Below are 15,529 nucleotides of genomic sequence, written 5' to 3'. Positions count from 1 at the left end.
CATTTCCAGTCTTTGTGCTAAGCTAAGCTAACCGGCTTCATATCTAATGAACAGAAATGAAAGCCATATTGATCTCTCTCATCTAACGCTGGGCACGAAAACAAATTTCCCACAATCCCCAAATCAACGTGGCAGGATGGTGAGAGTGGCGGCCATTTTTATGTGCACCATTGCAACCATTGTAGCGGACTAACTTCCAAATCAAGATTGCAGGATAAGTGATAGCTTTGTTTGCATTCAAGTATGGTGGTAGCTAGCTAGATAGTTCAATCCACATTTATAGAATGGTAGCGGGTTGGTTCTGACCTTTGACCTCTACTAACGGCTGAATATCCTGAAGCTTCTTCGACTGCTGTAAGTCTGTCTGGACACGGAGCGACAGCCAAATGACTGGAAATGGAAAGCTTTCTGTGTATATATGTATATAAATATATATATATATATATAGACTACCTTCTGCCATCTTTGTGTGTGTGTGTGTGTGTGTGTGTGTGTGTGTTAGTGTGTGTTCAAGTAGCTCCCTTGCTTTCACTCCTGTTACATAACTCGATATACTCACTGAAAGTCCATTACAGCTGTTAAAGAAACACATGCTCTACTCTCTCTCTCAACTCCAGTGCTTTATAGTTTAAATACCCCTGAGAGCTACCGAGACACTGAAAGCTGTGTGTGTGTGTGTGTGTGTGCGTGTGTGTGCGTGCGTGAGTGTGTGTGTGTGTGTGTGTGTGCGTGTGTGTGCGTGCGTGAGTGTGTGTGTGTGTGTGTGTGTGTGTGTGGGTGTTTTGATGCCTGCTTACAGACGTGTGAAGGTATAGGAATAGTCCACTGCTGCTGTTATCTTTAATGGTTTTCATTTTCGACTATATTCTTTGTCTGCCATTACTGTTACTACAAGCCCTCATTACATGCATTGCACATTGTAATTTTTGTTGTTTATTCTATACACAAATCTTCTATTGCACTTCTGTTCATCCTGGTAGAGGGATCCCTCCTTCCTGTTTCCCCCAGTAAAAGGTTAGCCTTTATTCGATGCAGGATCCCAGGACAGAGGATCTTGTATGATCCAAATTGGTGATTTGAAGGAATATAAACACAATTTAAAACAATAAAAACATGTTGGATTTTTACCGTTGTCCTTGGTGCCGCCGTCCTCGATGGTCATCTGCTCGGCCAGTTCGGACAGCGACTCGTCGATGGTCTGACTGGAGCGGAGCGTTAAAGACAGCCGCTTCTTAATCCTCTTCATCTTCTCCATAGCTGGGCAGCGTGGGGCCTGTAGGACGCATGGGAGCATACGGTCAGCCCAAATGAAATGGACTCATACACAAGTACACAAATGCAAGGACTGTCTTGTTGTTGCTGATTTGTGTGTGTGTGTGTGTGTGTGTGTGTGTGTGTGTGTGTGTGTGTGTCAGGGGGATTCCAGAAGCCTCTGTACAACCCAAAATATCCCAGCTCATGTATAATGCAAAGCTGCTTTTAATCCAATATTCATTCACTCTGCAAATGCTTGAACATCACATGAATAAAGCATGAACAAAGCATGAATATTACAGTCTTGAATACAGCCCCCCCCCCCATACATTCACACATTTATACAAGGAGGAATTAATGAGGTCTAATTGGAGGAGGAGAAAGTCGAAACACACACACACACGTTTGCAGACTCATGCAAGTGTGTTTGTGTTGATGCAGCAGACCTCCAGGTCACAGGAAACACCTTGCTCGATCTGCCTGAAGCCGGTCCCTGCTCATTGTGTTGCTGTGTTAACACCCCGTACATGTGTGTGTGTGTGTGTGTGTGTGAGGAACGGGCAATCTGGGTGAGTGCAGGAAAGGCAGTGAGGAAGCGGCAGCAGAAATGCCCCGCCTATCCCGCCTGACCCCTCGGCGCAAAACTAGCTGACCCCTGCCGTCATCACCGTCTCTAATGCCGTCGTTCTATTCTCCCTTTGGGTCTCTCTCTCAAGGTCGCTAGCTCATGAGACGCCATCTGCCTCACAGTGGAACACCCCCCCTTTAGCAATTTCTCATTCATGACACTGCGTGGCGAGAGAAGCACTTCATCAATCAGCGTTTGGGACGTGTGAGTGCAACCTCACAGCAACACACTGTTTACGGGATGATTCTGTTTACTGCAACACATGAATACAGGCTGAGGAACACACAAGCCGTTAGCTTGGGGAGGGGACATGACCTGAATGTACGCTCAGTTGGTCTAACAAAAGGTCAACAGGCTACCGGAACAGGAAATCATGTTTGTGGAGTCCTAAAAGACCCAACTGCTGGCAGTGTAGTTGGCATTGTGGGTAATGTAGGTTGCAGGTTCTGACAAGGAAGAAGGATGGGATAAAAAAGACACTATTTCTGGTTCTGCTGCATTGATATATATATTATACCTTTAAAAAGAAAGAAGAAGAAGAAATATAATGCTAAATACTACCGGAACAATAAAGGTTCTTCATCTCACTAGTGAGCTTTATGGCAATATATAAAGTTACCAATACAGCATAGTGAGCTACCAGAAAACTATACTGATGTGTTTGGTGTTTCCTGTGCCGGACAGTAACATACGCTGTGACTAACCCACTTAAAGGAGGAGTGTGTCATGCTGGCCCTGGTGGCCCGATCGGCATGCAGATCTGATGACAGCACACACTCACACTCACACTTACACACAGACACACACACACACACACACACACAGACAGACAGACAGACAGACAGACAGACAGACCGGAAATGGGGGGAAAAAGGGAAATAACATTTCAGCTAATGAGGCTCCAGCGCGTAAAAACCGCCGTGCAAAAATCAAATGTCTGCATTGGAGAAACAGTCTCAGACAAACACACACACACACTTTCTCTGTCTCATACACACACACACACACACACACACACACACACACACACACACACACTGTATGTGAGATAAGTGCTCTTTGTCTCTCTTACAGAGGAGTTTAACAGAGCCGGGTTTTATCTCAGCAGCAAACCAAAACAAAGAGACTCATGTGACGTGTGTGTGTGTGTGTGTAGATTACAGCATCTGGCACATATGAATGATATGTGTGTGTGTGTGTGTGTGTGTGTGTGTGTGTGTGTGTGTGGGGGGGGGGGGGGGGTTCCAACATGAAAAGCAGCACAAGCAATCTGCCGACTCTTATTCGCTCTCTTTCATCATCAGCACCTCCAGAAATTCTCTGTCACACACACACACACACACACACACACACACACACACACACACACACACACACACACACACACACACACACACACACACACACACACACACACACACACACTTTTTGACCCAGATTCCCCACAACCCCCACCAACTCCTGGATGCCTCCCAAGTGCACTGCAGGCAGTCCAGGGGGGGAAACTTCAAAGGGTGAGCGAGGGGGGGGACAACAGGCGACAAGGACTAATTACTGGGCTAATAATTACACACACCTTGCCTCCCTTCCTCCATCTCATTCCCTCCTTTTCCTACTTCTTCTCCTCTCTCCTTTTCCAAACTCCGACATCAGAACGAGCTAATGAAACGGAAAACGACACTTTGCATCCAATCTCAGGGGATGTGGGAGAAAGTGTGAATGTGCAGAGGAGGAGCGGGAGGAGGAAGAGGAAGAAGACGACGATGACACGGGAGAAAAGGAATTGGAGAAAGAGAGTTTATTTCAGCAAACGGAGCCATAATGGAGCCTTTGTGTTTGGTTAAGAGCCGTGAAATCACCAGTGTACAGTGCTGCTTAGAGACAGACACACACACACGCAGGAGAGGTGGTTCAACACTACATTAGGCTTAGTTTCAGTGGTTATTTGTTGTTAATAGCAGATTTGGGAATTAATAGCCTTCTTTTTTTTGTTGTTGACCAATCAAGTGTGAAAGTTCCCCAAATCCACGGTGTCTTAGAGTACATGTTCCCCTTTTTTTATTACTCGCTAAATGTACGTTTCCAAAATTGAATTAGTCTTGAAGTGCTCTCCCAAACTCATGTTCCTAAAAACCCATCATCAAGCTGTGGTGCCAAAGCCTCGCTGCCTTGTGAATGGCTGGGATTCAAACCGCAGCACAGGAGACTGGCCAGCATGCATGGACTTAACAAGTATTTGGTTACAAATGTTCTTATTTTTTATTTCTTATTTTTATTGTGAGACAGAATACGTGAAGCAATTCTTAGTTGACTCACGCTTGACTAATCGATTAGTTGATTTACTCGACATAAAAATGTGTTTCTCCACAAATAATCACAAAAAGCATCACATTATACATCATTGTTACCAAAGATGTGCCACTAAGTTTCTTGAAAATAAGTCTTTCAGCATGAAAAAAACAATAACTGACTAAGAAACCTTCATCAATTAGACCATAACCCTATTGGAAATATTCTTAGGCCCCTAGATTGTTGCCTAGCAACCTGCAGGTGTTGGTAGACGGATTTTGATACCTCTGGTCGAAGTCAGGCTTACACCAATATGACGGACTCTACCAGTAAAACTACAATACAAAGGAAAAAAAACAAAGCATTACTTTCCCTTAATACTTCTGTCAGTCCCCCAAAAAAAGTTTCTAAAAACGGATCAAGCGAAACAAAGAACAGAGGGAGAGAGAGGAAGGCTGAACAGTCGCCACTTCTGAAAAAAGGACAACAGATAGCGCTGTTAAAACCCATTGCTCAAAATAGACCTGCTCATATGGGACAAACATTTGAAAATAGATGGAATCATCACTTTGCTTTTGGAGAACAGGGCCCCAGAGGGAAAACGCTCGTGTTTTTAACCCGTCCCGAGATTTACTTTCTTGGAAGGCGACTGCAGGTTGCCCAAAACCAGAATCCCTAATGAACCGATCCTACTAACAAGTATTGCTTGTGTAGAGAAAAACGAATGTCTCCATGGGACATTAAACTGTCTTCCCAGCTCAAGCCTGATATACAGTAGCTTGTTTCTCTGCACCACAGAGCTCCATTGTTGTCTAGTAAAAACACCACAGCACTACTGTGAGTGACATGAACACCGTCGTTTAGTACACGTCCTGCTGCTTAAAATACTCACTAATGCATCAAATCATTATTCAGCTGCCTTGAAAATAGTCCTGAACAAATGCAGTGTTTGCTACTGCTGGAGTAACACCGTAATCAGCCTTTTCATATATTTGTGTATGTGATTGGTGTTTGGTCCGTCATCCACAGACGCTGCAGGCGACTCAGAAGCCTTATCTTTGAATTAACTGTGAAGGCAACGGAAATATTTAGTCATCCATCGTTTTTTAACCTCGTTTGACTCATTAAGTCGGCTCCTCGCCAAACATCCTCCGCATCATCACTCTTATCTGATAACAAAGTGACTTCTCAACTTTTTTTTCTTTGCTTTCATGAATGAATTGGAAGGTGTTATCTGTAAATGTCTCATACGTGCCCACACGCACGCCACGGAACGGAACGTTTTATTTAAACGAGAATTAAAAAAGAGAGAAATCTGAACTCACGCAGGTGCTCACTTTCCCCCTCATTTCCAAATGTCTGGTTTTTAGGATCACAGGTGAGTAGGATGCTCACACTGCTTCAGGGCCCACTTATAACACTGCAATCAGATGACACCGACAGGGAGTTTCCCCTCATGATGATGGTATACATTACAATCAAAGCACAGCTGCCTTGTCCTGCGTGATATACACGACATCAAAAGACCAGGAGCCACAAAAAGGTGTCACCTCGCTAAAAAGCCTACAGGAACCAACCGGAGATTGCAAAGTGAATATTTTCTGAATGTCCTGAATGTCTCAATCATGTGTTCAAGCATCAACCCAAAATATCTTCCACCTCATAACAAAACTATTAGCAATTTCACCAGCCTTCGAGGACCCATTCTAGCCGCCCCACGGCTACAGTCACAAACATGTGTTTGTGCAAAACGCACACAAACGGAGCATCAGTGCTGCTGCCCGGCGCTGTGGGCGCTCGCCACTGAAAGAGCCTTTGTTTTTGCTGGAGAGAAAACTAAAAAAGAGCTTCAGCATGACTGACCCAGAGGGGTGAGCTGTAATAACCCTCTGCGTGTCAGCGAAAGCACAAGGAGGCTACAATGTTAATATTAATAGGAAATTACCGATGGCCGTGAATGGAAAAAACCATGGGATGATGGAGAGATGAAGGAAGAGAAAGAGGAACTCTTTCTCAGGAGATTTAAAGAGAAGTGAGACACTTTGGGGCCTTAATGGTCAACAATAGATACCAGATTCAATCCGTGTGTCCGTTTGTGTCGCTGGCTTTGACATCCAACACTTCAGCTTGTCGAGCTCATCTTCTACTGGAGCAGCTGCAGGTCGAAACGGTCTGCAATCTGTTCTGCAATGCAGCTAATCTCCATCAATAAACATCGGCGTCACGCAACATTAACAGCGAGTAACAACAGGATGTTATTGTTTTTCCACGACTGAAAGTCGTGTTTCAAACGCCGTTGTTTTTTTCTAATCCACCATGGTTGTTGTTGTTTTTTTTGCCAAATCTTCAGATGCGGTGGAAACTCAAACAGGAATACACACGAGGGATGTTTAATTCATAATTCAGTTCCTTTGGTTGCATAGATCATGGAACTTTTTGGTACATTTTTGGTAACGCAAACAATGCTAACGTTCATGTATGATGTTAGCATATACTGCTAACATGTATGATGTTCATGTTAGCAGTATATGCTAATTAGTAAACACAAAGTACAGTTGAAGTTGTTGGAAATGTTTTGCATATATTTGGTTATTAAAAAAAATGGCATTTGCATGGCAAAAATTACATTAGGTAGACCAGGGTCTTGTGTTGGAGGCAGTGCATGATGGGCCATGAGAATAACATGGAGATGGGTGTGACATCAGCAGTAACACAGGTGATGAACCTGAGCCCGAAGGCGAAGCTCCACATTCCAACCCTCACCTGTGGCTTAACAAAGGAGATCACAGATACGAGTGAAAGGAGGGAGTTCTAGGAAAGGCTTGTACAATCTGGGGGCTCGTGGAGAACAACCGCTGCGCCTCCGCACCGAAGGAATCCAGCTGAGATGGTTCAGGAATGTGACTTGGACGGCCAAAGATGCCTCCCTGTGGAAGTTTTCCAAGCATGTCCAACTGTGAGAAACACCCCAGGCTAGACCCAGAGCAGGAGAAGGGATTGTATATCCCACCTTGGGGCACTACGGTTCCCCCATGAGAAGCTGGAGGCTGTCACCACAACCCAGATCCAGATTCAGATCAGCGGCAGAAAATGCATGGTATAAAAGCAAAACAACATTTTAAGTGCTGGGAACTATTTCCTGTTTTCACAAGAGCAATAAACAAGACAGCTTCTCATATAAAGTTGTAAAATCTGGCAAAATTAGTCACATGCCTGACATAATATCTTCACTCTATCTGGTGAGACGGTGTCTCCCATCTGTTTATCAAACGGTGCAAAGAATCTCCCGAGCACAGACATAAACATAAACACGCAGAAGCAAAGAGGAAAAACCAGAAAACAGATCTCTGGTTTTAATGGGAGAGAGAGGAGATAAAGACTGAGGAGGTCATTTTTAGGAATAAAGCAAGCGGCAACCTCTGCTTCTGAAAAGTGAAGCCAAACCTGAAGTGCCTTAAACTTGCATTCTCTCCGCTTGCCATCAGGGGGTGAAAGAAGTCAGATTGCATGGAAGTATATGAGAAAATGACCCTACTTCTCACCTGATTTATGATCGCAGTTAATATAGTAAACATGAGGTTATGGTCTCTGGTTTCAAGTCTTATTCAATCCAGCATGATGTTCATTTAGTAGGGCTGTCAAAGTTAACGCGTTAATAACGCGTTAACGCAACATCCTCTTAACGGCGTTAATTTTTTTAACGCGCGATTAACGCTCGGTATTAAAAATAAAAAAAAAACGCGCATTGTATGATTTATGGCCGTCGGTGGCACCTGTAGTCTTGATCCAGAGGGAAGGCGCGCGTCCACAGGCAGCGGTGTTTCCCCGCGTCCCATTCATTGTATTCTGGTAGTGTTGCGGCGAATGTCGAGAGACGGCGCGCGAGTTGGCCGCTCCTCAAGTATAAGTCGAATCTACTTTATGCTAATCAGAGGCGCCGGGCTCGACTCGCCGCCTCGGGAACGCTCGCGAACGCTCGCAAAAAGTTGTTGTTTAAAGGAGAGCGCCTGTCAATCATCCTCTAGTGGCAGCCCACCAAGCGTGCAATACTGGGAAGCGGCGCGTCCACACGCGTTTAAAATCGATTTGTGAACGGCAAATTCACCTTCAAAAGACTGCCGGATGGTTCAGTCGATAAGACCAAAGTCATCTGCGCGTACTGTGGGTATGAAATGAGCTACCATAGAAGTACGTCCAGTCTGAGATATCACTTGCAAGCCAATGCACTTATATCCTAACTGTACTTATCTCCTGTTACACTATCTCCTGTGACATGTTCACTTTAATTGTTTGTGATATATTATATTCTTATAACCCTGTTTTGATCCCATGTTTTGGTAAGGGGATATTTGAAGTGTTAAATAAACATTTTCATAAATCAAGTATATTTGCCCTTATGTTGTTAAAAGTATTAAGAATATGAAAAAAATTCATTAAAGTACATTTAGAAGAAAAAAAAATGTGCTAAAAAAATGTGATTAATTTGCGATTAATCGCGAGTTAACTATGGACAAAATGCGATTAATCGCGATTAAAAAAATCAATCTTTTGACAGCCCTATCATTTAGTAAATTATGAATATTCAAATTGTTCAGATAGTTGTGGCCAAAAAATGAGAGCCTGTTAACTCAACTTAAATGCATTTATTTATTAAGTATTTAATGTGTATTTGTTGTAAGATGCATGAAACTAAGTCCTGATTCCTCAAATGTTTGTCTGTTGAAAATCGCTTGTCCACCTATTCAAGATAATAAAGAGGTGATGCAGAAATGGCATTAAAAATGGTTTGTTTAAGCACACATTTGTTCCTCTCAGGATTTATAGACGAGGCCTGTTATAAATTGGGTCGCGATTGTTTGTCATTTCTAAGAAGTGGCTCTCAATAAAAGAAGGCTGCAGTGTCTCCTAGGTGAAAAACACAAATGTATACACAGCACATCACGGCGCACCAGTATGTGTTGATGTCTTACCCAATGAGAACCACAAAGCCCTCAGGCCACAAAAACATACAGGCAACTCAGCTGACACACACACACACACACACACACACACACACACACACACACACACACACACACACACACACACACACACACACACACACACACACACACACACACACACACACACACACACACACACACACACACACACACACACACACACACACACACAGCTTCGACTGCACGCCCAGACACTCCAGTGTCATCTGTTTGCAGCAGCAGGGTGAGGTTCTACAGAAACAAACAGCCTGCTTATATACAAACCTATATATAGGGGCGTTTGTGGGTGTGTCTGTTTGCCTGAGGAGGTTAGTTTGAGGTCACGCCAAAGGCAAAAACACTTCATCCAGCTCCAATTACAAAACAAGAGATTGGGAGCAGGATAGATGATCCTCTTATCAGTCGTTCACACCGGCATTGTAATCTATCCAGGTGGAGGTGATGCTCTCAGCAGCAGGTAGGCCGCAATCTAGGCTAACTGCTTTTTTTATTATTATTATTATTGTGTGATTGTGTGAGGACCCTGACTGGGAGCAAATTAACACACAGAGGCACGCCTGAAAAGGACTTTCCACAGCAACGTTATGCAACTAAATAATTTGATGCACAAAAGGAATTAAGTGTTTTATGTGCATGTGAAAGGTTCATCAAAGAGACAAACACACAGGGAATCATCACGCCGCTCTGCACTTTGTGCCTCAGCTCTACGGAGGAAATTAGAGTCTTTTCAGTTCCGTTTACGTTTCATGACCCAGAAATGGGCTGTTTTGGCTCAGTCATCTAGCTGCTGAACACAATGGAGCATTTAGCATCCAAAGGCAACATGTTTATGAATTTATACGGTGATAATATGTCAATGTTGTTTACAGCTTGGTGTGTGGCTGGGAGAAAAAAAATCAATCAACACGGCTTTAAAGTTTTTTCAAAAGTAACACAGTTACACCAGTTACATTGTAATAAAGATGATTTTACCATCAATTGGCTTTGGTCTTTAAAATTGGTCGTTTTTAAATACAAGTTCAACAGAACACAGTTATTTCGGATGATATTACACATGAACCGCCGTAGTGTGCCGTTCCCTGAATGAAAACACAGTCAGTGTGTAGTTAGTGTAGTAAAAGTGGTTATTATCTGGCGCTGTCTGCTACGTACGAGAGGCGGTTTTATTGCACATGAGTGATGTTTACGTTTACCTCGTCGTAGCTTCTGGCTGTGTAAACAAGTAATTGGCGTTCACTACTGCGTGCGTAGCCACATAAGTGCATACATAATTACCGACCGCGGCTTCGCTTGTGTTGTGTCTGACCGGCTCTCTGCTCAATCCAACAGATGGGCTGAAACCCACGGTCAAACCTGCAAGTATGTGAATGCATTTCATGTCAGGATGGAGGTTTCGTCGCTCAAAAGACAAACTACAAAATCCTTCTACGGCAACAAAAATGATTTACTTTGGAAAACATTATCCACCTGCTGTTAACCCACAACGATGTCCTACGTCCCCCCGCCCATTGTGTGTGAAATCAACAGTCTTCTGGTCCTCTGTCTCATTACATCCACACCAGACTAACGAGGGTTAACGAGAAGCTTCCGGTCTACCAAACACACACACACACACACACACACACATAACATGATGAACACAATGTACAAGAATGTGCGTTTTCCTGTCTGGATGTTTGGCTGGTGAATCCAAACAGACAGCTGGAGATGGCACATTCCAGTGGAGAGAGATGGGGAAACTGTAGGAGCTTAAGATGACACACACACACACACACACACACACACACACACACACACACACACACACACACACACACACACGCTGTGTTACCGATGAGAATGCATTATGCAAATTATGTTGTACTGAAATAGAAAAGCTGAAAGAGGAACTTTTTTTTATAACATTGTGAAATTTTGCGACAATCCTTTTGTAAAAATAATGACGGTAATAATAAATGATGTCTGACAAATGATGTTGCAAAAAATGATGATCAAAATGAAAAACGCCTGTGAATGAAGCATTCACCCTAATATTGGCAACATGCTTTTCATTTGAAAAGCTGCATGGGGAAGAAAATACATCACTGAAGTCCGAATCATTGACCTCTTGCTTCCAGTTGCGGTCGTCTACATGCAAAGCCGCCAAATGGACCTTTAAGGTTTACTCAGATCAAAGCAACAACAGCCAAAATCGCCCACACCCAACAACACAAAAACAGAAGCAAGAGAGATTTCCCAAAGATGGCGGGTTGTCTTTACACGACAGAACAACAGGCCTTTAACCTCCCTCCCTCTATTATTACCTCTCCTCCTCCTCTTCGGTCTGTTTTATGGCTTTCCATCACGCATCCTCTTTCTCACATCCCGCCACTCCCCTGAACACATCTCCGGATCCATCTGCATTCACCCCGAGGCCTCTGGGAACAGGTGTTCGCTCACCAAGGTGCCCTGTATTACTGTGTGTGTGTGTGTGTGTGTGTGTGTGTGTGTGCTGCTCACATTATCCAACAGTGGCCTGAAGCAACATCCCAGCCTGAGAACGAGACGCAACATTTCCCATTAAATCATTAAACCAGACATTTGCTGGCTGTGGGATACCTTTGTGCCTACTTCAGGTGCTGCGATTACACCTGGCATTTCTGAATGCTGGAAACCAGAAACAATAAAAGGTATTTTCATTTCCAGCACAATCTGTGTGTTTGTTGATCGCATCGAACAGCTGGGTAATCGAGATATGAAAACCCTTTTTTAATACCTTACTTTGAGTTGAAACTTGCCTTTCTACAAAAAAAAAAATGTTCTTAGAAGCCTGAACGAAATAGTTGCCTTTATATTTTTTCGCTAGAGTTAGATGAGAAGATTCAAACTGCTCTCATGTCTGTACACCAAATATAATATATATAGATATATAACTATATCAAGCAGCTCAGTTTAGCCCCAAGAAACACTGGGAAGCAACCAACAACACAATCTGTTGAATCCACACAAATAAAATCAAAAAGAAGTTTTAAGACACATTGTAGTTTCCCATCGGTGATGTGCCTGACTATTTCTTGGCCCTGAGTTTGGCGGCTTCCTGGAGTTCGCCGTTAGTTGCCTGGCAACGTCATGGTGACGACAGGACTCCAGGAAGTCACTGTGCCCGGCCCAAAAAAATAGTCTGGCACAACCCCCCTTTGTAGCCGTTTCTCTCCCGTTTCCAGTCTTTGTGTCACTCTGGTTCAACCGGCTGCTAGAAGTCACAGACAGCGAGGAAACAAACGCATGCATATTTCCTAAAAACGTCATGTTGAATTCAAATCAACCTATTGATGTAGAATTTCAGTATTATGTTATTGTGGATAACCTTTTCCCAACACAGTGAAATGATGCGTCTCGTGGCTGTTTTGCCATTCAGGAAAATCACACGTCAATACACACAATTTCAAAGACCGAGGGGCCGGCTAACTCCTCGCTCTCTTTCCCTGCAGCTGACAATCAAGGAACAAGATGGAAGCAGCGTTTTCTATTTTTTGCCTCACTGCAACATTCATGAGGGACGGCTGTTTACCGTTTCCTCCCTGGTTTCGTTTCTATCTTCGAGGCCACGTGCTCGCGGCGGCGGTGCGCTTCCTTGAGATTTCCTGTCAATCAAAGCGTGTGGAATTGTAATCTAATCTCTTCGTCTGCAGGCTTTTCTGTTGATTCTGTTGAGTTTTTGTGTCTGTTCAACCATGGCTGCTATCGCTGCGCATGTAGGAGTGTTGCGTTAATCCGATCAGACCAGATTAGTAGTGTGTGCGCGCAAATGTACCAAAGCGACACTGACCTCGAATCGATCCGACCTTTTCCAGAGAATGATGAATGGGATGCTTACTGGTGCTAATACGGTGAAGGGCTTGAGAAACCCCGGAGGAATACTGGGACAACCTCCTTTACAGCAAAAAAAATGCCTGATTAGAAATGGATGAATTAATAAGCAACTAGGCCTGACTGTTTCCTCTCTGAGCTTCAGCCATCCAGTGCAGTGGATTTGGGGTGATCCAATTTTGGTGGGTTGTTTCCTGTGAACTCTCGGTGCTCTTTCTTGGCACTGATTGCAGGTAGCGCCCGTCAGCGAGGCAGTGATTAACCCACCGGGAAGAAAGAGGGATAATTAGAGATTCCTACTCGAGATCAAAAAGGAAACTCACTTTTATGACTTGAAGTGAGGAGGAGGCAGAGAGGAACAAGGTCAAACAGAGCTTGCCGTTTCAAATCAAATTCATCACCCTCTAAAAGGGAAGACTTGACTGTGATATCAACCCGAAAACACGTAGAATAATCCCATTGTTGTGATTATGGCGTTTTTAGAGAAGCAGGCAGATGGCGAGCGCCGTGCAGGACGGGATGTACCGAACGGCAGAGTGTCGACTACAGCTGACTGTAGCTGGCACTGTGTCGGTGTTTGCGTGCACAGAAAATCTACGTTTAACCTTTTTTTAAATATATTATGCATTAATAATACAATACTATTTGTGACATAAGATAAGGTGGAGTAATGTGTAGCGGAGGATGAAGCCACTCTCCCTCTGTGTGTGTTGTTATCCGGAGAAGATGAATCTTGAGATGGAAGGTGTAAAATGTGTTTTTGTCTGCGCTGTAGTTCGGGTTAAGTCAGGTTCTGGTTTAAAGTGAAGGTTAACTGGGGTTCATTAGGTAGCTTTGACTAATGTGATCGTGCACGGACAGGACTGAAGGAGAAAATAGAGTGAAACATCATCTGACTCTCTCGCTGTGTGTTCAGATCCTGTCTAGTGTGTGTGTGTGTGTGTGTGTGTGTGTGTGTGTGTGATAAATATTTCAGCATCTTCACTGTCAGACGACACCACTTGAGTTTACAATGAGTGTTCATCACCACATGGGAAAGTGAACTGAATGAATGAACGGCAGGACTGTTTATTTTAAAGCTGAGACCTCTGTGTGTGTGTGTGTGTGTGTGTGTGTACATAATCCCTGTCTGCTGCTGCTCTAACAATGCCACTGGTTAATCTTCAGATTATGAGCCAATCTCAGCCACCCAACTAAACACACACACACACACACACACACACACACACAGTGTCTGTGTTATTATTGCTGTATGTTTTGGCATCGCCTCCTGTCAAAATTGCCCCGGGGATAAAATATCTCACCTGTGTGTGTGTGTGTGTGTGTGTGTGTGTGTGTGTGTGTGTGTGTGTGTGTTTGTTTTACACGGAGACAAAACTGAGTATTACGGCAGAGTTTGTGTGTCTTTGTGAGAGAGAACAAAGAACACACTAACACACTAACCCATTCTCTTCCCCACACACAGACACACACTCTAACATAGTTGTCCTACAAGACCAAACACCCCAACACATTCATACAAGATGAAAACACACCACACACACACAAACACACACATTATAACGATGGTTTTTCTTTTGTAAAAGATGTGTTTGATGCACTACTGTGTGTGTGTGTGTGTGTGTGTGTGTGAGAGAGAGAGAACTCACACCACTTTACATTCCTGGCATGGCTCACATAACTTTCCTCATCAGTGTGTGTGTGTGTGTGTGTGTGTGTGTGTGTGTGTGTGTGTGTGTGTGTGTGTGTGTGTGTGTGTGTGTGTGTGTTCATATGGCTAAGAATGTGTGTAATTGTGTGTTCTTGCTGCCACACCACGTGTAGTCATTCTGGAGCCCTAGAATTACTCAGACCCCCCAAAATAAACCCAATAATTACTACTTCACCAACATGATGCCCACCCCGTTGCAGCGCGGCGGCAGGAAGACGTTTTCCCATCAGCCCCGGGGAACGACAGCAAGTCCTCTCAGATTTAGTTACTTAGTTCTGCTGCTTTCACAATATTATTGGGCTTAAATATACCAAATCAAAATACATGATAAGAAGCACACACCCTTACAAAACATGTAAGATAGACAGGAAAGACTTTCATACACAGAGAGCTGCTGCACTGAAGCACATTCCAACACACTCGTGCACATGTTAACACACACACATTAAAGGATGCACGTGCTCACACAAACACACACTATACACTTCTCTGATCAATAAAACATTGCACATGCTGGAGTTATATAAAGGGGAAAGAGACAGAGAGAGAGAGGAAGAGATATGGCAAGCCCCTGGCCTGGTTGTCAATAGCAACAGTGTTGTGGAGGCTGATCATCAGCAAGTGAGCTCTGCAGCAAAGCATGGTGGGATATCGTCATGCAGTGCACCACAGATGATGATGATTTTTAAAAAGAGCTACATTTCACAATACATTGAATATTTATTAAATTGAATAATAGTTATTTAGTAACACATTTAGCCATAACTCGTTAACAGTACATCTCAGTGATACGGG

General features: G+C 43.7%; 1 protein-coding gene across 2 annotated transcripts in view; it reads right to left on the bottom strand.

Annotated features, from left to right (window-relative positions):
• Nucleotides 1-15,529, bottom strand: part of cdk17 (cyclin dependent kinase 17) — a 34,693-nt gene that overhangs the window by 16,720 nt on the left and 2,444 nt on the right. Inside the window, exons 1-2 of one of the 2 annotated variants that reach the window (XM_084039239.1) lie at nucleotides 12,725-12,825; nucleotides 1,129-1,273 (exon numbers count right to left, since the gene is read on the bottom strand). In XM_084039239.1, the coding sequence (XP_083895365.1) occupies nucleotides 1,129-1,255 (127 nt within the window). In that variant the 5' untranslated portion in view covers nucleotides 1,256-1,273; nucleotides 12,725-12,825. Of the gene's footprint in view, nucleotides 1-1,128; nucleotides 1,274-12,724; nucleotides 12,826-15,529 lie in introns of those variants that run through there. The other variant, XM_084039238.1, reaches the window with a different exon arrangement.

The sequence above is a fragment of the Eutrigla gurnardus genome (assembly GCF_963514095.1).
Source record: "Eutrigla gurnardus genome assembly, chromosome: 21".
Lineage (NCBI taxonomy): Eukaryota > Metazoa > Chordata > Actinopteri > Perciformes > Triglidae > Eutrigla > Eutrigla gurnardus.
This window is presented reverse-complemented; position numbering and strand designations above follow the sequence as displayed.